At 39.6% G+C, this 22,862-nt stretch overlaps 1 protein-coding gene across 2 annotated transcripts in view; it reads right to left on the bottom strand.

The window, feature by feature from the left end:
• Positions 1-553: 553 nt before the first annotated feature.
• MET (MET proto-oncogene, receptor tyrosine kinase) overlaps positions 554-22,862 on the bottom strand; it is a 118,736-nt gene continuing 96,427 nt past the window's right edge. Inside the window, exons 15-21 of one of the 2 annotated variants that reach the window (NM_001281764.2) lie at positions 21,216-21,446; positions 19,211-19,291; positions 16,987-17,168; positions 14,339-14,448; positions 12,960-13,125; positions 2,905-3,041; positions 554-2,800 (exon numbers count right to left, since the gene is read on the bottom strand). In NM_001281764.2, the coding sequence (NP_001268693.2) occupies positions 2,593-2,800; positions 2,905-3,041; positions 12,960-13,125; positions 14,339-14,448; positions 16,987-17,168; positions 19,211-19,291; positions 21,216-21,446 (1,115 nt within the window). In that variant the 3' untranslated portion in view covers positions 554-2,592. The remainder of the gene's footprint in view (positions 2,801-2,904; positions 3,042-12,959; positions 13,126-14,338; positions 14,449-16,986; positions 17,169-19,210; positions 19,292-21,215; positions 21,447-22,862) is intronic. The other variant, XM_004449291.3, reaches the window with a different exon arrangement.

Below are 22,862 nucleotides of genomic sequence, written 5' to 3'. Positions count from 1 at the left end.
CAGGTTTAAACTTGGGCCTTCTTTTTTTTAGACGTCCTCAAAGTGTAACACCATTATAAGATAACTAAAGTGGTACCTTTGAATTCTCTTACCATTACTCAAATATATTGAACATAACCTGAAGGTAGTTTTTTTTGGTAACTGAGGGTGAAGGGTGGGAAACTGTTTGAATGGAAGGACTCTTTCCTCCAACCCCTCTTAGGTATCTCTGTGCTAACAATGGGCCTGCAGCTTCACTGTCACATCTTTTGGTCCCAGGGCACAACTTGCTGGAGAAGAGCACCATGCTCAAATAGTAGCCAGGTGCCCTGAATATTGAAAGAGTGCCAGGGAAATGGAGGAAATTTGGCAACTAAGGACAAATTACCCTTAGAAAGACAGGCAGGGCTCCAGGTTCTTTTAGTTACCACCCATGCATCAACTTGACTGAGGCTCTCATATATGTATTATCTCAATACAGCCAGTTGAAGTCAATTTGAGGCTTCCTCTGTCATTATGTAAATGGAGCAGGTAATCAGGCATGACAAACAATAACTGACTTTCAGTATGCAAGATGTTACACCACTTCGTTTTAATTGAATGATTTATCAGAACAACAACTATTAATATACAAAGTACCATTCAGCTCAATTGCAGGTATAGGCAGTGACAAGTATCTAATTCTTAGCAGAATCACTTATTCCCACAATCTGTCCTGTCCAGACACATTATCCTAAGGACAAGTTATAAATAGCAAACAAAATTTTTCACATTGCAGCTTTCTCAAGCATGTATATACAGGTGTGTAGTCCTGTTGATGTTTTTCCATAAGCTCTTTCTGTCCTTGATGCATGCATTCTCTTGATAATAGGAGGGGTAGTTCTTTCTTTCTGCAGAGCAGATTATTTATTTATTTTTGCTCATCCAAGACTTACAATATCATCTGAATTTGTATTACTCTTTACACTTACAAAATGGTAATATCTGAAATGAAATGTCTCTGCAGCACAGTTCCTTGTGTCTTCTAGTATGTCCCACCATTATCCAGGAGTTTTTGGTTGTGATCATTCTCTTCTGACAACAGTCAAACTCTTCTGTTCGGTTTCAGTGTAATACACCCTCTTTTTAGCTTGCTGCATTAACCTCTGGCTTCAAGTCATGGTGATGTAATGAGGGTGGGGTGAACTGGCAATCAGTACATTTCCTTATCACTATTTACAGCCATTTAAAATCACACCGTTATTAATCCAAGTCACAATATCTTTTTTTTTGAAATGTTCACAGTGCAGTATTTTTGTGGCCTAACAAAACTTTGCTTCTATCATTAAAAATAAACATTTTTATAAAAATATAACACTTTAAATGTTGAAATTGACAAAACCGGTCCGAGTATCCTAAGCCACGTGCATTCTACAGTAGTAAGCACAAAATTCCACAGAAGAAACACCACAAAAGTCCTGCCCAGAAAAACTGTGTATCCAAGTGAAATGGCCAGAAATTTCAATTGCCTTTTTTGTTTTATTCATTTCTCAGTTTGGTTTGCTCAGTACAAAACAAGTCCTAATGCAAAAGTAAGTTCACCAAAAATTCTACTGTCTCTAGTAGTTTATGGCATGGGGAGCTGCCACAGAGATAGAGGCTTAAATACTTCCAGTCCATCAACCCTTTCTTTGCTCTATATGTGGGCTGTATTTTGAACAAGTAAACCTCTCAGTCAGATGTGTTCTGCTGTAAAAAATATGCTGAGTTGCCTTTAAAAAATACTTATCACAAATTACTTATTTTATTTTCAAGAGATGTCGTTTTGAGGGAAAAAAATACAATGAAACATCTAAATGTCCATATTCCTTAAATCAGAACAACCATATCATTTCTTAAACAGTTGGTTTTTAAATGACAACTAAATATTTCATCACTTCTAAGCTATTTTATGAAAAGCCTTCTTAATTTTTCTATGTACAATATGTAAATATCCCTATTAATTTATAAGCACATTTTGTGTCATGCTATTTTGAAACTTTGCATTGTCTATGGAGTCCTCCAACCAAAGGAATGTGTATACACAACATTTAAAAGGGAATGATTGCCAAGTGGGTGAATGAGAACAACAGTGGTGAAAAATGCTAGTGACCATACATACATAAAAGTTCTTTGAAATACTGGAATTCTAAATGAGTGGCCTGGTCCCGGAGCTGCCATGTTCATCCTGGACATCGCCACCTCTTCTGAATTTCCTGTGATCAAGAAGCCCTAAAAATTCATTGCCTCTGTTCCCTGGATGAAATCAGGTGAGACCCTGATTTTTAAAATATTTCAATCTAGAATTTAGGTTTTGGCCTCTAAGGTGACAGGAGTGTCATTGCAGTTTGCAGCATTGCTGACAGGCACTGGCCTCTGGTTCCATGAGCTGATTCAGATGCTTTGTCAGATGAGGAATTCCAGCCATTTTAAATAACAATATAAAACCTTATAATAGTGCAATTTTGGCAAAAGCATAAAACATCGGGTGGCCTTTCAAAAGCCAGGCAGTGAAAAAAATATCGGACAAAGTATAGATTGTTCTTTGAACTGTGACTAATGCTGTTTCTCAGAGGGAGGCTGGTGATGTATCCATCATGTGTCCACCTCACCGTCGAGGTCATCTTGTGACAAGAGAGAAGGATACGGAGCGATGCATTTTACATTCACATAAGTAGCATTCACGTGGACGTAGTGTTCCCCGATGAAAGTAGAGAATATCGCTGATATCCTGGAGACGAGTTCAGAAAAGGATGGGCGCATTTCGGCTTTAGGGTGCCAGCATTTTAGCATCACTTCATACCTGACTCAGAAGGAAAGAAAGGCTGTGAGAAACTCCTTGGCGGTGAGCATCTCTCTAAAATATATATAAGCGACACAGAAAATTCTGTCAGAATTCCTACTTACAAGCGATCTGGGCAGTATTCAGGTTGTAAGAGCCTTCTGCCTTGCAATAAGTAAACTGTGATGTCAAATGTGTTCACATCAGGATAAGGTGGTGCGCCTCTTGTCATCAGTTCCCAGAGCAGCACACCAAAGGACCACTAGGGAAACAAGGCAAGGAAGATTCCAGCTCAGACAAGTGTGACCACACAGATATGAAAAGTAATCTTCTTCAACAGGTTTTGATAACGAACCTCGGCTTAATATATTCAATACTATTGCTGTTTTGGGCAAAAAGCTTCCTTAAATGCAATCACTAAGCTAAGATTTTAAGACCCGTTTAAAACAGAATCTAATAATGTTTAGATTATAAATAAATGCAAAGTATTAAAAAAAGTATCTGAAATCTGCATGATGGTTAAGATTGATCTTTAAGGAGTACATTTTCTGAGTTCTCCCTTGTAGGGTCAAGCACTGGTAAATTTCTCTTCAGCACTAAGGTACTTTTCTCCTCTCTTCCAATAGCTTACACTTCAGACTATTTAGTAGAAGATGATAAAGGAAGTCTTTCAAAATCTAAATTTGTGGGATTTCAAAATGAATGTAAATACTCTTTAAGAAATGTAACCATATCTAAACATGAATCTTAAAAGGGAAGATTTAAGTCAACATAAATAAAAATCTGTAAGTAATAAATTGCTAGGTAACAAGGTTATTATTGAAAATTAATTTTAATAACATTACATTAATTTGAAAATACCAAAGTACTAGATTAATACAAAGCAGCTGTATCAGTACTTTATAGCAAAGAGCACAGTGACATGGTAAGGTTAAGTGACTTGCTAAAAATTCCCCCAATAAATCTGAATTCACACTGGGATGAACATTTAAGAGTTCTTGACTCTCGGGTCTTGCTTATTCTCCTGAACTTCACTAAATATGCAATTTCTTGATTTAAAGCCCTCTACACACAATAGATCAGGTCATACAAATCATCCTCCCTCTGGACGAGTGCCAAGGTAAAAATGACATGAGAGTAAGTCAGTATGTGCAGGTCATGCCTGTGCAGAGGGCCCAGGAAACCCCTTCTTGCTGAACAATATTTTAAGGTCACTCACAGGCTAGGAAGCATATGGGGGAATAAAGGAGACCCCCCCCCCAAAAAAAAAAAAAAAAAAGCTTGGAGGAGAAGGAAACACAGAACAAACAGGTGGGACAGGGAAACATTAAAACTGAGAAGCAAGTGTAGCTTGTAGCACTCAGTGAGGAAAATAAAGCATGCCTTTGAGCTCTGTGACTAAAAGAGAGCATCTGGGTAGATCCTGTTGTCTGTTATTGCTGTTACAAATCTCCATTCATGGCTCTTTTCCTTTGCCCAACTGAATGAACTCTTTAAGACCACTGAGTGCCTTGACCCAAATACGAAAAACCCCAAATATCTCCCCAGGTAGGAACTACCTAAGTTTGTGGTCTTCTTCCGCCTTTTAAAATCAAAGTTCTCAAAATCTGCAGATCTTATTAGTCACATCTGACAATTTCATTGTGTTTTTTCAAGTTCCTGAATCTGTATTAAAATGTGAATCACCTTAAAGCAAGTATCTGCTGATCCTTGATCACGTATTATAAGTAGGCTACTATTCTGGTTACTGGATCAGTTACAAGGCTGACTTAACAGAGTTAAAAGAGTATTATACAAATAAATGAAACATAGAATAAGATAATATACTATAAAAGAGGTACAGAGTATTGTAAGAGGTCAGAGAGATAAAAACGGGGGACTGTGGTGGTTTGGAATTATATTTACCCTGGAAAAACATGTTCTTCAAGTTAATCCATTCCTGTGGGTATAAACCCGTTGAAAGTAGGACCTTTTGATGTGGCTACTTCAGTTGAGGTGTGACTCACCTCATTCAGGATGGGTTGTAATCTTCTTACTGGAGTCCTTTATAAGAGACTGATATTCAGACAAAGAGAGAGAAAGCCACAGGAACAAGAAAGCAATGGAAGCAAGAAGCTGAAAGCAATGCAACCTGGAAGAGAACGGAGAGAGCAGCAGATACCACCATGTGCTTTGCCATGTGGCAGAGGAGCCAAGGATCACTGGTCGCTAGTCTTCAAAAAGAAAGCATCATCTGATGATGCATTGATTTGGTCATTTCTTTTGGCTCAAAACTGTAGTTCATAAAATTCCCATTGTTTAAGCCAACCTATTTCATGGCATTTGCTGGAGTAGCCTAGGAAACTAAGATACTGAGAAAGGCTTCCTGAAGAAAATGACAGTAAGGACGGTGGGTCTCAAAAAACAGTTTCATTGGCACATGTAAGGGCAGAAAGAGTGCCCTGGATGGAAAGAGTGGCTGATGGGAGGGAGTGGGGACAGGTACGAGAGAGTACACCTATGTTTTTATTGAACCACAATAAAACAGGTTCAAATAGATACTTTGCTTGACATGTGCAGGTAGGTGAAGGGACTGGGACATGGTTGACCTGGGACTATGCTGGGGGTTTTGAATATTGAAAGTGGGTTAAACTAAAAGGATGGGCACAGGAAGCCACTGAAAAATTTTGATCAGAGAGGGGACATGACTGGAATTATGCTCCAGGAGATGCATCTGTAAACACTACCTAGGAGGAGGTGGACCCACAATAGGGAGACCAGTTAGGGGGTTTCTGAATAAGAAAAGATGAGGGGTGGTACTGCACACTGGCAACACCAAAGCCCTATGAAACACAACTCCTGAATTAGGGTGGTGGAAAAGAGTATTTGTTATTTAATGAGTCAGGCACTGGCTTTGCACCCTTTAAAAATATTATTTTATTTAATTCTATAGCAAACCTATCATATAAGGTTTTATAGTAGTTTTAAAGATGAGGACACTAAGTTTGTAAGAGGTTGATTACTTGTCTATGATCAGGTCTCCGTAACCTATAGCCTGAGAAAGGCTTCCTGAAGAAAATGACAGTAAGGGCGGTGGGTCTCAAAAAACAGTTTCATTGGCACATGTAACCCTAACCTATAGCCTAGATTATCAGTGTATCTGGAAACAAGTTCAAAAAGAGGAGCAGAGTTGGTAAATTCCAGAGGAATCATAGGACTTGGGCAATAATTGGGTATCAGAAGGGAGTCAGAGGGCTCACAGGACAGGAGAGTGTGAGGGAGGCAGTTTCCAGAAAAGGTACTGTATTGTCCACACTCCAAATGTCCCTGGACAGGATCACAATGATAGGAAGTATGTGGGGTAGTGAAGGAGAATGATGCTGACTAAGAAGAGAGAGGCTAAAGTGTGTATGTAGGGACTGGCGGGGAGGGAAGGAGGTATACAATGTGTGTGTGTTAGGAATGATGGCGACAAGCTGCATTTATGCTTACTGTGTCATCGGTCAAGCCATTTTGAACAGCTGAGCACTAGCAGTTAGCTCATCTGCTAACTTTACCAAAGTGATAAATCTCTAACTTTGTCAACAGTGAAGATCGAAACAGTTATTAGATGCACGTTGTAGTTCTTCAGCTACTAAAATAAATGCCATACATTGGGTTGGCTTAGCAGCAGGAATTTATTGGCTCAGTTTTGAGGGTAGGAGAAGTATACCCTCAAAAAATCTAGGCACCAGCAAGGCAATGCATTTTCCCCAAAGACTGTGGTGTTCTCTGGCTGGCTGCTGGCCATTCTTGGTCCTTCGCTTTTCTGTCACATGGCAGTGCACACGGTGGTGTTTTTCCCTTTTTCTTCCAGGTTCCACTGATTTCCGGCTTCTGGTTACTCTGTGGCTTCTCTTCCATGTCCAATTTCCTTTGCTTAGAGAACTTCAGCCATATTGGATTAAGACTCACCCTCATTCAGTTTGGTCACTCCTTAACAAATAATATCTTCAAAGGTCCTATTTTCTAATGAGTTCACACTCACAGGACTAGGGGTTGAGACACAAACATGCCTTTTGTGGGGGACATGATTCAATGCCCAATAGTCCACCCTCAAGAGACATGTTCTTTCCACATGCAAAATACATTAATTCCATCACAACATCCCAAAAGCCTTAAGTCATTTGAGAAAAAATTCTAAGTACAAAGTCTCATCAAAATCAATTATGAGGGGAAGCAGATGTGGCTGAAGTGACTGGGCTCCCATCTACCATACAGGAGGTCCCACAACGGAGAAGGCAAGCTGGCCTGTGTGGCGAGCTGACCCGAGCAGAAAGCTGGCCCACATGGCAAGCTGGCCCGAGAAGAAAGCTGCCCACATGGCATGCTGGCCCGCTCAGGAGTGCTGGCCTGTGCAGAGAGCTAGAGCAGCAAGATGATGCAACAAAAAGAGACACAGAGGAGAGACAATAAGAGGTGCAGCAGACCAAAGAGCTGAGGTGGTACAAGAGATTGAGCATCTCTCTCCCATTCCCAGGATCAGTTCCCAGTGCTGCCTAAAGAAAAGACAAGCTGACATAGAAGAACACACAGAGAATGGACACAGAAAGCAGACAGCAAGTTCGAAAACAACAAGGCGGGGGGGGAGGGGGGATAAGTGAAAATTAAAAAAATCTTAAATAAAATAAAGCAGTTAGGAGTGTGATCTGTCTTTTGCAAATTCCTCTGTCTGATGGACCTGTGAAACCTAGAAAACAAGTTATCTGCTTCCAGTATACAATGTGGGACAGGCATTGAATAAGCATTTCCATTCCAGAAGGGAGAAAATAGAAGGAAAACAGGGGTCACGGGTCAGAAAACTAGCAGGGCAAATACCATGAATTGGAGAGCTGAGAATTATCTGTGGATCAATGTTTTGTCCTGCTGGCTTGCCGAAGTGGCAGCCACACCCTTTCCAAATGCCTGCATCCCTAAACACTGGTATGTAGGTCCCATCTTTGAGGATCAGAATAGCAGCCTGGCTCTCAGCAAATGCAGGGGGAACAGGCCCTACCACCTCTGAGTACTGGGGTGGCATCGCTCTTCCTGAACATCAGGGCATAAGACCTACCTCCTTCAAGCACATAGGCAGACTTTCCCTTTCCACACACATGGGTAGGCCTACTGTCTTGGCCCAAGATCTTTTTGGTCCAGAACTTTGCTTCCATAGTTTACCCTTGAAGTTTCCTTCAGTTCATCCCTTCTCTGTCTCTTTTAGGCATTGTGTCTGTTCATACAAATTTCCCAAAAACCTTGTTGACTTTGCATGCAGTTCCAGGGGAGTCTAAACCATCAGAGAAAATAACTTCCCAGAGACCCTTCCTGGATAATTCCATTTTCAATCTTGACTTTCACTGAAATGGTTGACTGGATCCATGTTTAGGCACATCCTCTTTAGCAAAGTATTGTTCAATTAAACCCTCAAATGGAACCCTGTCCTCTGGGAACTCCTGGGAAGTTCAGAGAGGTCCCTGATAGAGCTGCTTTTGGCCCTAGTCTCAGAGCATGCTCCCTGGATAGGCTGAGGATTGCCAGAATCCTCAGTTCCTGGTTTCATTGTGCTTAAAAGTTCAAATTTTAGTTTATCTCTTTCTTCTCTCATTTTATTAGAAGCTGCAAGGAGAAATTAGGCTATGTCTTCCATACTTAGCACAGAAATCTCCCCAACTAAATATCCAAGTTCATAGCTTGCAAGCTCTGCTTTTCATCCAACACTGGAACACAATTTTGCCAAATTCTCTGCTGCTATATAAAAATGATCATCTTTCTTCCAACTTCTAATGACATGTTCATTTCCTTCTAAGACCTTGATGGAAGTAGCTTCAACATTCTGTTTATGCTGAATTATATATACTCTAGGATGATACAAACCTTCCCTATAGCTCTTATTCATTTTTTTTTTAAGATTTATTTTTTATTTCTCTTCCCTTCTCCACCCCCTTCCCCGCCCCCTCCCCCCATTGTCTGCTTTCTGTGTCCATTTGCTGTGTGTTCTTCTGTGTCCACTTGTCTTCTTGTCAGGGGCACCCAGAATCTGTGTCTCTTTTTGTTGCCTCATCTTGCTGCGTCAGGTCTCCATGTGTGTGGTGCCACCCTGGGCAGGCTGCACTTTTTTTGTGCTGTGTAGCTCTCCTTATGGGATGCGCTTCTTGTGCATGGGGCTCCCTTATGCAGGGGACACCCCTGTGTGGCATGGCACTCCTTGTGTGCATAGCCCTGCGTGTGGGTCAGATCATCACATGGGTCAGGAGGTCCTGGGTTTGAACCTTGGACCTCCATGTGGTAGGCGGATGCTCTATCCATTGAGCCAAATCTGCTTCCCTCTTACTCATTTTTGAACCCTCACAATTCTTCCAGCCTCTACCCATTACCCAGTTCCAAACCATTTCCACATTTTTTGGTATTTACAATTGTAGCACCCCACTTTCTGGTACCAAAAACTGATTTGGTTTTCCAACTGCTGAAACAAGTATCATACAATGAGTTGGCTTAACAATAGGAATTTACTGGCTCATGTATGAGGCTAGAAGTCTAAAGTCAAGGTGTCAGCAAGGCAATGCTCTCTCCCCAAGACTGTGGTGCTCTGGGGCTGGCTGTTGGCAACCCTTGTCCTTGGCTTTTCTGTCACATGGCAATGAACAGTGGCAGTGTCTTCTTTCTTTTCTGGGTTCCATTGACTTCCAGTTTCTGGCTACTCCCCATGGTTTCTCTTCTGTGTCCAATTTCCTTTGTTTTAATGACTTCAGTTATATTGGATTAAGGCCCACCCTCATTCAGTTTTGGCACACCATAACTAATATCTTCAAAGGTCCTATTTACAAAAAGGTTCACACCCACAGGACTAAGGGTTGGGACATGGACATGCCTTTTGTGGGGGACATGATTCAACCCCCAACAATGTGAGAGATTATTATAAGCTATAAAAAGTGATAGGAAGGGCTGCTGCAGCATTGGAAGTAAACAAGGGTTGGAAACAGCCAAAGTGAACAATCGAAAGTAGGTAGATTGAGATATGATATCAAAACCATGACACATAAAAGAAAAAAATCAGTAAGTTGATAAAAAACTTACAACAAAATAAAAAACTTCTGCTCTTTGAAAGACATTGCTAAAACAATGAAAAGGCAAGCCATAGATTAGGAAAAAATATTTGCAAAAGCACATATCTGATAACACATACCAATATCTAGAATATATAAAGAACTCTCACAACTCAATAATAAAAAGACAAACAACCCAATTCAAAAACCAGACCAGAAACCAAATTCTAACAGTTAAAAAAAATGAACTAAAGATGTGAAAAGACACTTCACTAAAGGAAGGAGAAGGATGGTGAATAAGCACATGAAAAGATGCTCAAAATGATTAGTCATTGAATAAATACAAATTAAAAATGATAACCTATTAAAATGGCTATATCCCTCCCCTTACCTTCCCCCAAACAAAACAAAGCAAAAAAATTGACAATACCAAGTGCTGATGAGGATGTCAAACAAGTGGACCACTTATATATCACTGGTGGGAATACTAAATGATTCAGCCACTTTGGAAAACAGTTTGGCAGTTTCTCAGAAAGTTAAACATGTACTCACCTTATAACTCAGTAATCTTACGCCCAGGAACTTATTCAAAAGAAGTAAAACTTACGTTTATACAAAAACTTTTCAGCAAATATTATGGCAGTTTTATTTGTAGGTGACTAAAACTGGAAAGAAACAAATACCTTCCACAAGTGAATGGATAAACAAAATGTGGCACATCTGTACAATGGAATACTACTTAGAAGTAAAAAGGAATAAACTACTGATACCTTTCACATATGGATAACTCTCAAATGCCTTACTTATACTTAGGGAAAGAAGTCAGATTGAACAGGCTACCTGCTATATGATTCTATTTACATGATATTCTAAAAAGGTAAAACTATAGGACAGAAAACAGATCAGCAGTTGCCAGAGGCTGGGAATGGGATAGAGGCTGACCACAAAAGAGCACAAAGGAATTTTCTGGGATGACGGAAGCGTTCTATATCCTGATTGTGGTGATGGTTATGCAACTGTATGCATTTATCAAACTTGCAGAACTGTACACTAAATAAGATGAAAGGTAACTTGCAAAATGGTGATGCCATGAATAGAAATAGGGTAGTGAGAAACTGCTGGTTTGGCAGGAAAGAACTTGACTTTGGATATGGTAAATTTGTGATGCTGGTGAAGACATGGAGGTGGAGAAATACAAAGGTGACTGTTGTTGGGGGTGGTTGCAATTGTTGCCAAAACCTGAAGACAAAAATCTTAGGAGACAGCTACAAGCAGAAGGTGAGAAAGGAAGAGAATCCAGTCAACAAAGAAACTGGAGGAAAACTATGTAGTGCAGTGTTCCAGAAACCAAGGGGGAAGAAAATTTCAAGAAAGAAGGAGTGCTCAACAGTGAAACATGATGCAAAATGATGAAGTAGGATGAGAGCTGAGAAAACTCAGCTGGACTGAGCAACTGAGAAGTCGATACTGAATTTAATGAAAGCACTTACAGTATTACAATACTGTGTATGAGTAATTTCAGGAGTAGTGACACTCCAATTGTGTTTGAATGCGCTTAATGAGACTAGCCAAAGTTCATCTGGGCATTTGCTAGAAACTGAACTTATAAACAGACAGGCAAGTTTTTGCTTGTAGGTCTTAGTACACATACAGCTTATTACATGCTTTTGGAAGTGCTCCATGTCAACATTCAAAAGATTGAGCTGTCATGGAAATGGAATGTTATGCAAATTTATCTACACAATCAATGTCCATTTGCCAAAGCAGCATTGTGTATAGATTATTCAATTCAGTTTCACCCTTTATGCAGTACAATATAATGTCTTTCAACAAGAGGGGGAGAATATAGCACAAGAAAAATAGCACTGTCCTATCTGCAGAAGCCTGGCACTCTTCTCAAATCATCTTACAGAATGAGGAAAGATGACAATTTAATCTGATTACACTTCAATGTTTCCATGTGGCCAGAGAATAAATTCCATCCTCCTTAGTTTGGTTTTCAAAGAGCTCTGTGATCTAGTCTAAGTATATTTTCCTCAATTCTCATAACTTTCCTCTGCATCTTTCACTCTTGACATGTCACTCACTACTTATCATTTCCTTTGAACTTTAAGACACTTATACTTTCCTGCCCCTTCGCCTTGCCTGGACTGGTACTTCTTATTTCCAATCTAATTGCCCCACCTATTCTCTCAGCTGCCCAATTCCAAATCTGCAATCCTTTAAGGCCAGTTCAAGCACCACCTCCTCCACAAGACATAGGGGTGGATGTGGTGGATCTGGCTTTCCAGGTAATGCATCTTTCACCCTCAGTGCTCAAGGAGATGCCTCCTGAAGCTTGGGATGTGAGAGAAAGAAAAGCTTTGCAGATAAAGGAGGACACTTTTCCAGCTAGGCACAGGGATAAAGCCCTCACTGCCTAGATCTGCCTCAGTGACACCTTGGTTTCTCCAGTTGCTGGTCTTGAGCTATTAGAGGCAGAACTAATCTTGGTCTACTCTGTGCTATTGTTATTGATGGACATGTCTCCCATAGTTGTTGGAGGAGAGGGTTCATACCTGGCTCAGTTCTGGCCCTGCTTGACAAGTATTTTTTTTTTTTTTTAAAGATTTATTTATTTATTTATTTTTACCCCCCCCCTCCCCCGCTTGTCTGTTCCCGGTGTCTATTTGCTGTGTCTTGTTTCTTTGTCCGCTTCTGTTGTCGTCAGCGGCATGGGAAGTGTGGGCGGCGCCATTCCTGGGTAGGCTGCACTTTCTTTTGCACTGGGCGGCTCTCCTTACAGGTACACTCCTTGCGCGAGGGGGCTCCCCTACGCAGGGGACACCCCTGAATGGCAGGGCACTCCTTGCGCGCATCAGCACTGCGCATGGGCCAGCTCCACTCGGGTCAAAGAGGCCCAGGGTTTGAACCGCGGACCTCCCATGTGGTAGACGGATGCCCTAACCACTGGGCCAAGTATTTTTGAACAAACTAATGAGCTTATGAAAACATACCATGGGTGCCAGTCAGACATCAAGTCCACTGTTACATGTGAAGAGATCAGAAGTTAGTTATTTAAAGTTTCTTTAAAATAATACATAAAGTTGGGTATGAAATAGAGTATAAGAGAAGAACGTCAGGGATGATCGATACATTACCACATCTGACTTGGTGGTAAACTTCTGAGTTTGCAGACTTTCCAAAGCCATCCACTTCACTGGCAGTTTTGCACCTGTTTTATTATGCACACTATAGTACTCTTTATCATACATATCTCTGGCAAGACCAAAGTCAGCCACCTTAACAGTGAATTTTTCATCCAGCCTATAAAAATGACAAAAAATTATTATTGGTGATTGAACAGAATAATTTACAATGATGCTGAATATCTATGGATTAGAACAAGTATTTTAAATATTTGAAATCTGTAATTTCTAAAGGGAGTGCTTTATCTGGCCTCTATTGACTAACACTAAATTACTATGGGATTCTTAAATAAAAATGCTTGACATTTATATTACAAATTCAACAGGCCCAGGAAAGGGACCATGAATAATATGGAATAAGAAAATCTTTTTGTTTTATTGTAGATCTGGAGAAGATGTGAAACTGGCTCCCATCCCAGCTTTTCCTTGATTGCTAAATAGAATTTGCCAACTGTCTATCCAAAGACCCCAATCTTCACAGTCATCTTATTAGCAATATTTCATTCTATGGGGGAGACATGAAAAGGGACTGTTACCCTACTTTTTCATTCTAAGATTGTATTAGATGAGGGCATAAAACTCATATATCCTTTCACTGAGGGAATGGAAAAATAGGCTACACAGTAAAGTATCTAAGAAAAATGGCCAGGTTCAACGAAAGTCAATTTCAGCTATCTTCTGTGGCTATGTATCCTGGGTTAAAACTGGCTATTATGTTGTTACATTTACCAAAACCAAGGTAGGAAATAACAGCATAGCTGTTTCATTCACACATACCATAAGTCATGAATCAGTGCTATGCAAGGAAAAGCACTGAATCAATTACAAACTGTTGACTGTTGTATTATACAACCCAGGCAGCCAGACACAAATAAAGTTCTTTGTATATTCATTCCCAAATACCATTTTTGGTAGGGCTTAAGCAGGCTGACTTCAAATCCACTCTTGGGAAGTTACAATATATTGGTATTTGTGTTACCAGTCCTCTCTTTTTCACTATAAAATGCTGAAGATTAAATTCTCCCTCCCAAACACTAATGCAGTGTGAAACCACGACATTGGGAGTTACTGGTGGGAAGGACCAAGAAAAGCAAAAGTACACAACAGCTGGTTAAGACCCCCTCTGGAGAGTTGCTTTTCAATTCCTTGTTTGATAAGGCCTGAAAGCCCTGCCCACATTCCCAGTGCTTACACATCAATTTACAAGTGTAAGGAAACAAAGGACTTTTGCATAAGAAGAGAAAAACATCCTTGCTAGCAATGAACAGTGGGAAACAGATTTTTCCTTGTCACTTAATTTTGATTGTGGGTGCAGAGATTCTTATACTTACATACAGTTTCTTGCAGCCAAGTCTCTGTGGACAAACTTTTTGCTTGCAAGATATTTCATGCCTTTGGCTACTTGCAGACCAAAGCCAATAAGATCTTTTACAGTTGGGTTCTACAGCCAAAGAGAGTTGGAAAAACATAAACTAAGCGTATACTGTTGGAACTCTGATCTCAGAATTCTGAAAATTTTATAAGAATGCTTTGTCCCAAATAATAATTTATGCTCCTGTTGATAACATCAACCATTTATTAAGTACCCATTGTACTCTGTGGTTCAAACCCCCGGCTTCCTTGACCTGTGTGGAGCTGGCCCATGCGCAGTGCTGATGCGCGCAAGGAGTGCCCTGCCACAGAGGGGTGTCCCCGTGCAAGGAGTGCGCCCCATAAGGAGAGCCGCCCAGCAGGAAAGAAAGTGCAGCCTGCCTAAGAATGGTGCTGCCCACATGGAGAGCTGACACAACAAGATGATGCAACAAAAAGAAACACAGATTCCCGTGCCGCTGACAACAGAAGCGGACTTAGAAACAAGATGCAGCAAATAGACACAGAGAACAGAAAACAACCGGCATGTCTGTACAAGTACCCATTGTATGCAAACATTAAATACCCTAGTTGTTTCTACATATTATGGCTAATCATTATACAATCTTATAAGGCAGGTATTACTGGCTTCATTTTCCAGATGGAGAAATGGAGGCTCAGAAAGAAATAAAGGCCCCAAATCACTCAGATGGTAAATGGTGGAGTTAGGATTTTAACTGGAACCTGTCAGGCTCCAAAGCCCACACCATCGTGAAATAAATCACATGGAATGGCAAGAAATGGAAAATACCCCTCCAACAGGTACTGAAGCATCAGCCACAACTCCCGTGGCTGGACCCACATGGAAAACAGGAAATCCCTTTCTCTACAAACTATACCCACAAAATTGGATGGACAGAAGGAATGCCTATAGCAAAGGCCAGCACAATATGTGACAGCACACAGACGTCGCTGTGACTGGCAGTCTGGCCTGAGCACTGGGAACAGGGTATCACTTCTTCAACAGATACTGTGGAGCTTGCCAGGCCAAGAAGCAGACACACAGACAAGAGGGGTCCTGCAAGAAGGGCTGCAGCCCCTCATAATGCCCACAGCAGGTAGAGAGGCCAGTTCCCTGTGCTTTAGCTTATCTTCAAGACACATCTATGCCAGTGGTCGTCATCATATCAACTCCTTGGGTTATGAAAGGCCCTGACACTGGATAAGAGGAAATCTCTATCTTGCTTGTACCCAGGGTGTGGGGATGGGGGATAATCCCCACTTCCAAAAGTAGAGAATATAGCATATACAAGCAAATTAACTTGTTAGAGTAATAGCAGGAGTTAAAGTGGGAAGTGGGATCTGTCAGGGCAGCTTTGTGCTTTTTAAGACAAATTCATCTTATCTCCAAAAAATCACTGCTATGGATGATCATATTCTCTTGGCTGAATATAAGATACTATATATATATATATTCTTGCATTCATAAATAGCTCTATATATATGAATATAAGAACCTCTTCTGTAACACAGATCATTCATTCACCGAATATTTACTGAGGTCCTTTTTGCTGAACTCTGTTTTAGGTGTTGGAGCTATAGCAGTGAACAAAACACACAAAAATCCCTACCCTCATGAGCTTTCATTCTAATAATGTGTATGTGTACATATATATATATATATATATACACACACACACATACATATATGCATATGTACATATGATTATTTATTGTCTAGCACAATACTGTCCAACAGAAATATAATACAAGCCACATATATAATTTAGAACTTTCTAGTAGCTCCATGAAAAAAGTAAAAAGAAAGGTAAAATTGATTTTTACAATATATGTTTCAGCCCAGCATATCCAAAATATCATTTCAACATGCAATCAGTATACTTTCTTTTTTTCATATGAAATCTTCAAAATCTGGGGTATATCCTATCCTTATGGCACACCTCAGTTTGGACTAGCCACATTTCACACGTGCTTCATGGCTACAGTACTGGACAGCACAGGCCTGGTGTATCAGATGACAATAGGTGTTGTGGAGGAAAAGAAAGAGACTGAAGGCAATGAGGGTGGGGTGGGTCAGCTGCAAACTGAAACAGGTCAGGGAAGCCTCATTTTGAACATGATATAAGGACAAAGTATTCCAGGTAGAGGGAAAAACAAGTGCAAATGTTCTGAAATAGGAATGTGTGTGACAAAGTTTGAGGACTAGTAAGGAGCTTTTTTGTGATGAATTCTTCAATTGCTTCCCTTGTAGAGTTAAAACTCCATGTGAGCTGAGGCTGGTTCTGCCTCTGTGCTGCACTCAGTTTCTGGCACACAGAAGGCAGTTAATAGTGACTGAGTGTACCTATCTGGGGAAGGGTAGAGCAGGGCCACTTATGGGGCAGGTTAAGAGTCACTGCCCCCAGAACACTCTTCCAGATATCACTACCAGCAGGAGAGAGGATCTGAGGTTCAAGTGAACTGGATCAGCCTACTTACATGTGAATGATGCCAACATTTCACATGCATATCTTTGGCTAAAAGCTTTCCAAAGGGTTCAAAGTATGCATATTTTGAAAGGCTGGCTTACAGCTCGTTCACCCGTTAGTAAGCTTAGTAATACACTTACGTGAGTCTCATTTCTAATGAAATTTCGAAGATCTCCATGTTTCATGTATGGGAGGACCACCAGAGGAGACCCCTCGCTTCGAAGACAGATTCCCAAGAGCGAGAGGACATTGGGATGGCTAAAGTCTTTCATGATGATCCCTTCAGTCAGAAACTGGGAAACTTCTCCTATGTCAGTGATTCCTGAGAAATCCAGCAGTGTTGATGTTAACTTCATTATGGAACAATAGATACTATGTCAAGTTCAGATAGGAAGAGTGATGGAACGTAAAACCATAGGGTTAATTCTTGTCCTGAGATCTCATCTGCAACGTGAGTTTTTAACAGTATACCCGAGTGAATGATGTTTCCCTGCATTGTCCCTTCAAGTCACCGCCAACACCCATTGCTATAAGGTGGAGCCCAGCAATCAGTTTGCCTCGTACAGAACCACAGTTGCGTCTCATACAGAAAAAGGACAGGGAAGCAGGCCAGGCCATTTCTGTAGTGACTAGGGCAGGGCTGGCAAACTTTTTCTGTAAAGGGCCAGACAGTAAATATTTCAGACTTTGTTGGCCACAGAGTCACAGTTGCAGCTACTCAGCTCTGCCCTTCCAAGTGCAAAACTGCCAGAGACAAAAAGCGGCTGCATTCCAATGAACTTTACTTACAAGATCAGATAGTGGGCCATAGTTTGTCGACCCCCTCCTCTAGGAGAATTTGAGGACCAGTCACCATTTGATATCTAAATAGATACTTTTGGTATAAAAATGTCTTCCATGTAGAGATACGTGCAGCCAGATATTAGTTCAGCATTGAGGAAGAGTTAACAGTCTTTAATTTATTAATCTGACCAGTATCTCTTTGGTATTAGTGATAGTGCTGTTATTCTTTTAAAGATGCAATGCATTCTGAGACCAGGACAAGCCACTGGAAGTCAATATTCACTGAGTAGAGATCAGTGCAATCCAGGGACAGGAAAAAACTTCTTGGTGTTAGGATTGTTCTAAGTACAATTGGCAGTGTTGCTCTTTCTTGAGGTAAATTTATTGGTAACCATACTTAATCCATCACAGTTTTGCAGTCAGGTATCACATAGACTATGTATTTATCTCAGGGTCAGACTTCCAACAAAAGCAACCCTACAGGACAATGCACAGTAAGGAGATTGACATGAAAAAGAGAGGCTGAAATACTCTGGCAATAATGTATCTTGTAGGAAAATCTTCCATTTGTATACTTAATTCCTACTAATTTCAATATAAAACTTAACATAATTTTTCAGGCTGCTGCAAATTGTAAACAAAAATTTATAATTAGGGGAAGAAAAAGCAGGCACACTGGTTTGACATGTGAGATTGGTCAGCAAAGATGGAGAAAGGAAAACTCTAGTGTATGGAGTACACTGGTTGTTCGATATGGTAATTTATAGCCATAATTATAGCTCTGGGTCATCAATAATGACTTAGTTTATATCTGAAAACATTCCTTGTTTTAAACAGATTATGCAATTCATCTTTTTTAAACAAAAGATATTTATTGGCTCACATAGCTGAAAGGTCCAGAGGTAGGTCTACTTCAGGTAAGGCTTGGTCTAGGGGCTCAAATGATGTCACCAAGGAACCAGTTTCTGATTGTGTGCAATTCATTTTTAAAAGATTTTCTCAATAACAGCTAAAATTTGAAACCATGCTTTAGCATTAAAAGGGGATATGCTTTAGATATTTAGGAAGTTCACTTATGTGGAATACTTCATTCTCCAAAAATGCGAATAAATGAAGTATTACCACACTTATGGTATTTTCATTTTTGGCCAGCATACTTTCTCTCCTGTTTGTCTTATTTCACCTTTTATCTTTCTAAATGGGAATTGTGGTTAAAAAATCATTATAGTAATGCCTTCGGGTAAATGAGTCACAACTACTGCATGTGCCAACATGCTTCCAATAGTTTCCATAAATGTCATTTGCAAAACAAATATTATAAGCCAAACATAGTGAAATGATACTTAGTTCATCCAAGAACATTTCTCCTACACCCTTACTTAGGAGGGCTCTGAGGGATAATTTCAGGGGTGATATTTCAATAACAGTTCAGAACAAACAAGTTTTCAGGAGTAGACACATAATTCCAGCAGTAGCTGATTTTTCCATAAGGCAAAGAGCAAATCAACATTTTATTAAAAACGATTTATTAGTTTGTAAACCACAAAAGTACACTCCACTTTTAAATAAAATGTAACTTACTATTCAAAGATTTCACAGCACAGTGAATTTTCTTGTCGTCACTGTCCAACAAAGTCCCATGATATACACACCCAAAATGCCCTGTGTGAAGGAACTTGATTAGTGAAGTATTACTTTTAATTATGCAAAGATTATTTATAAGCCTTTCATGATCTTCATTTCCTTCAGTTTTCTATATGGCAAAAAACTGAATTTTTTTATACTTCTGATTAAGAATACTACTGTATGTATGTGTCTGTTAGTTCACGTATGTAGATACAATACATTTCATCCAAGGATAAATGCAATATGATTACTTAAAAGATGGAAAAAAATGTAGGTGATATGACTATTAAAAAAGCTAATATAACAAAATGTTGAAGTATAGTGAAACCACTGAAAACAGGACTAACATCTGCCTCATAAAAGAAATTTTTTATTTTTAATGATCAAATAATACCTATTGAATGTGAAAATAAAGTTTTACCCACATGAAGAATGTAATAAAATATGCTCCCCATATCCCAATAAACTGAAATGAAATTAAAATGTTACTATAAGAAATGAGATACATTATACAGTAAGGATTTCCCCCATTAGTCACTGGTTACTGTGTAATCCAGGCTGGCAGAAACTGAAAGGCAGTTGCCCAAATGAAGCAAATTCACCCTGACTCATTCCATCCAGTTCTCTCTGGCTTTAGCCACATCATTTTTCCAATGGTGGCCTTTAACCCAGTGGCAGTAATTTTCCCCAGGGGTGCCCAACGTCTGAGAGGTATGTATATCATTCATTAATTAATTCATCCAGTCAGCCAATTTACCCCTGAGTGCCTAGTATGTGTAGGTACTAGGTTATCTGCAACCAGGCCAAGATGAATAAAATGAGTGCTCACACTCTACTGGGGAAAAACAAATAAATAAATAACAGTTAATATTTAGGAGAATAGGATGGCTAATGAATATTCAAAACAGGAATAACTCACATTTTACTACCTTTCATGATAAAAAATAAAAAAATTCTAATTTTACAATGTGTAGAATTAGAACACGATTAGTGAGATCACACGTTCAAAAACTGGTGCAGTTACTGGGATTTGTAGGCTGCTAATGGAACCATATATTACTTTGAGATGAGACATGGGAAAATGTTTGTTAACAGTGAGGCTGCTATTAGTGAGGAATAAGCAGGTCGAGGATTAAAATCTGGAGTGTATGATGGAGGAACAATTAGGCCTTGTGTTCATCTAAAGCAAATGGTTCCATCAGCTTCCTCTGCATCACACTGGTAGATGCCTGTGTTACCTCTTGCAACCCATATGGAATAAAAGGGATCAGAGGCCATTCATTATTAAGAGTAAAAAGCCTTTTAGAAAAAAAGGGAAGAAGAGTGGAGTTCATTTCCTGGAGATATCTCTTCCTTCTGGTTGTCTTCTTTCCTGCTAAATGTTTCCTCAAATACTGTTTATACTAGCTATTATTATTCCCCTGGCTGGCTTATTACAAATATTCACTCTTCTTTGTGTAAAGAAATTAGAGTGCATTGTAGAGATGATATATGTTGCTTAAGATAGGGGAAGGCTATAAATTCCGTCTTCTGATGCTGTCCAGCAGTGCACAAACTGCTATGTACCAGGAGTTCAGAGGCTTGGTAGCTATTTTGAGAATTAAGAGAGACTGGAGGGTGATATGAGGGAAAATATTGGAATTTAAATGACTTTTTAAAAAAGATGAAATATGGCACCTTCCAAGAAACTATAGTTGCCATTATGAAAAAGGTGAGGAAGGAATGTGATTTATTGCAATTATGCTTGGGAGATTACCAAATTATCTCAATACTCAGGGGCAAAATCCCCCTGGATATGACTTGCTGAACTACATTTCTACAGAACAGAAACCAAGTGTACTTGTTATCAATGCTTCGTCAGTGGCTTTTACCATTGTTTAAGTACCTAATCTACAAAGGCAGAAGATAACATGTTTACTGGAAAATTGTATTTAACAAAAAACTCAGTGGAAATACTTACCTCTTCCTATGACTTCACTGAAATGCACAATCAGGCTACTGGGCCCAATCACTACGTGTTGGACTTCTTGGACCAGCTCTGGATTTAGAGCACTGAGATCAATGTGGACAACATTTTGCAGTAATGGACTGGATATATCAGAGTCCCCACTAGTTAGAATGGGGGAGAGGTCCATCAGTGGATACTGCACTTGTCTGCATGATCCATTCTGAGATGAGTTAGGAAATTGGTCTGCAAGATAGAGTAAAATTATTAGAAAACAATACTGAAAACTCAGGGGTGACTGAAACAGGGGTAGCAAATTTGAACTAATAATGAAGCTTGAATTTTAAAATTAAAGAAATGGATGTTATATCATTGAATGAGGCAAAGAATTCTTTGTAATACTTTACAAAAGAATTCATTTAATAAAAAAGATAAGTTGGGAAAAGATATGATACTAGCTTATAAATACAAGCATTTTTAAAAGTATTTATAACTTCTCTTTTAAGTAGACTAAGCATTAACTTTGATAGTTCATTTCTTCATTTTTCTTTTTATAAATAGTAATAAGATGTTGTTTGAAAGACTATTACTTATTAATGGAATTAATTAGTATTGCTCAAAACCTATATGGATTCCTGACCAAGGGAAAAAATATAGAATGTATATGTATATGCATATGTAATATATTTGTGATCTATACAATAGGAAATAAATAATGGTTACGTTTTCAGAACTGAAAGCTTTTCCTATTAGCATTAAATTCTCCATCATGTGGTGATGGTACCAGTTTAAGGGTTACTGCCATTTAGAGAAGGCAGGTTATAATTGGGTTAGTGTGCTATCTTCATCGCTTAATTGAGGGCACTTTTACAGAGATGAGCATTCCTTATAAACTGATCTTTATAACCAAAGCTCTGTATGAGTCCCGGGCAAGATGCCCTTTTGCAAAGAAAAACTTTTTTTATTTCTTTGAAGATCTGATATCTTGGCTAGAGAAAGGAACTGTGGTATTGATAGTCAATTTCTTAATGTCAAATTGGTCATAGAAGCCACTAGTTGCTTTGCCCTTTATTTTGGGAATCCATACATGTCAAGGAGAGAGCATCGTGGCAGCAGCAACTGGCCTGACGATAAACTAAGTAGGGTATGAAAACACACATAAACACACACAGAGCACCAGGAGGGAGGGGGTGGTGTCGTGTGAGGGGTGCCTATTGACATCAACAGATGATACCATTTGTTTGCAAATTAGCAGGAAAAGCAGAACTTGGGAGTGGGGTATAAATAATTGATGCTACCTTGACTATTTCTAACAGCACTTGAGCATTTTAAAAAAATTTTCTACAGTGACCTTTTGGTTGATAAATCACTTGGCCAGAGCAGTAAATCTCAACAATGGTTTCAGAAAAGCTTCTGGGGCCACCTATGGTCATAGCCACACTAGCTGGTAATAGGAGGGCAGATGCAACCATCATGGAAAGATGTAGAACATCCGGTAAATATCTGGGTGCGTAATTCCTTTGATTTCAATGAGTCAGTTTCTCCAAATCATCCCCAAGGACTCAAAACTCAAATGAGGCTCTCTAAGCTCAGCACTAGGAGATCAAGGTTCTATATTCTCAGTGGTACAGAGATTGAGGGAAATCCTTGGTGAGACTCAGA

The sequence above is a fragment of the Dasypus novemcinctus genome, chromosome 5 (assembly GCF_030445035.2).
Source record: "Dasypus novemcinctus isolate mDasNov1 chromosome 5, mDasNov1.1.hap2, whole genome shotgun sequence".
Lineage (NCBI taxonomy): Eukaryota > Metazoa > Chordata > Mammalia > Cingulata > Dasypodidae > Dasypus > Dasypus novemcinctus.
The sequence above is the reverse complement of the archived record's forward strand: the minus strand, read 5'-3'. Positions and strand labels throughout refer to the sequence as shown.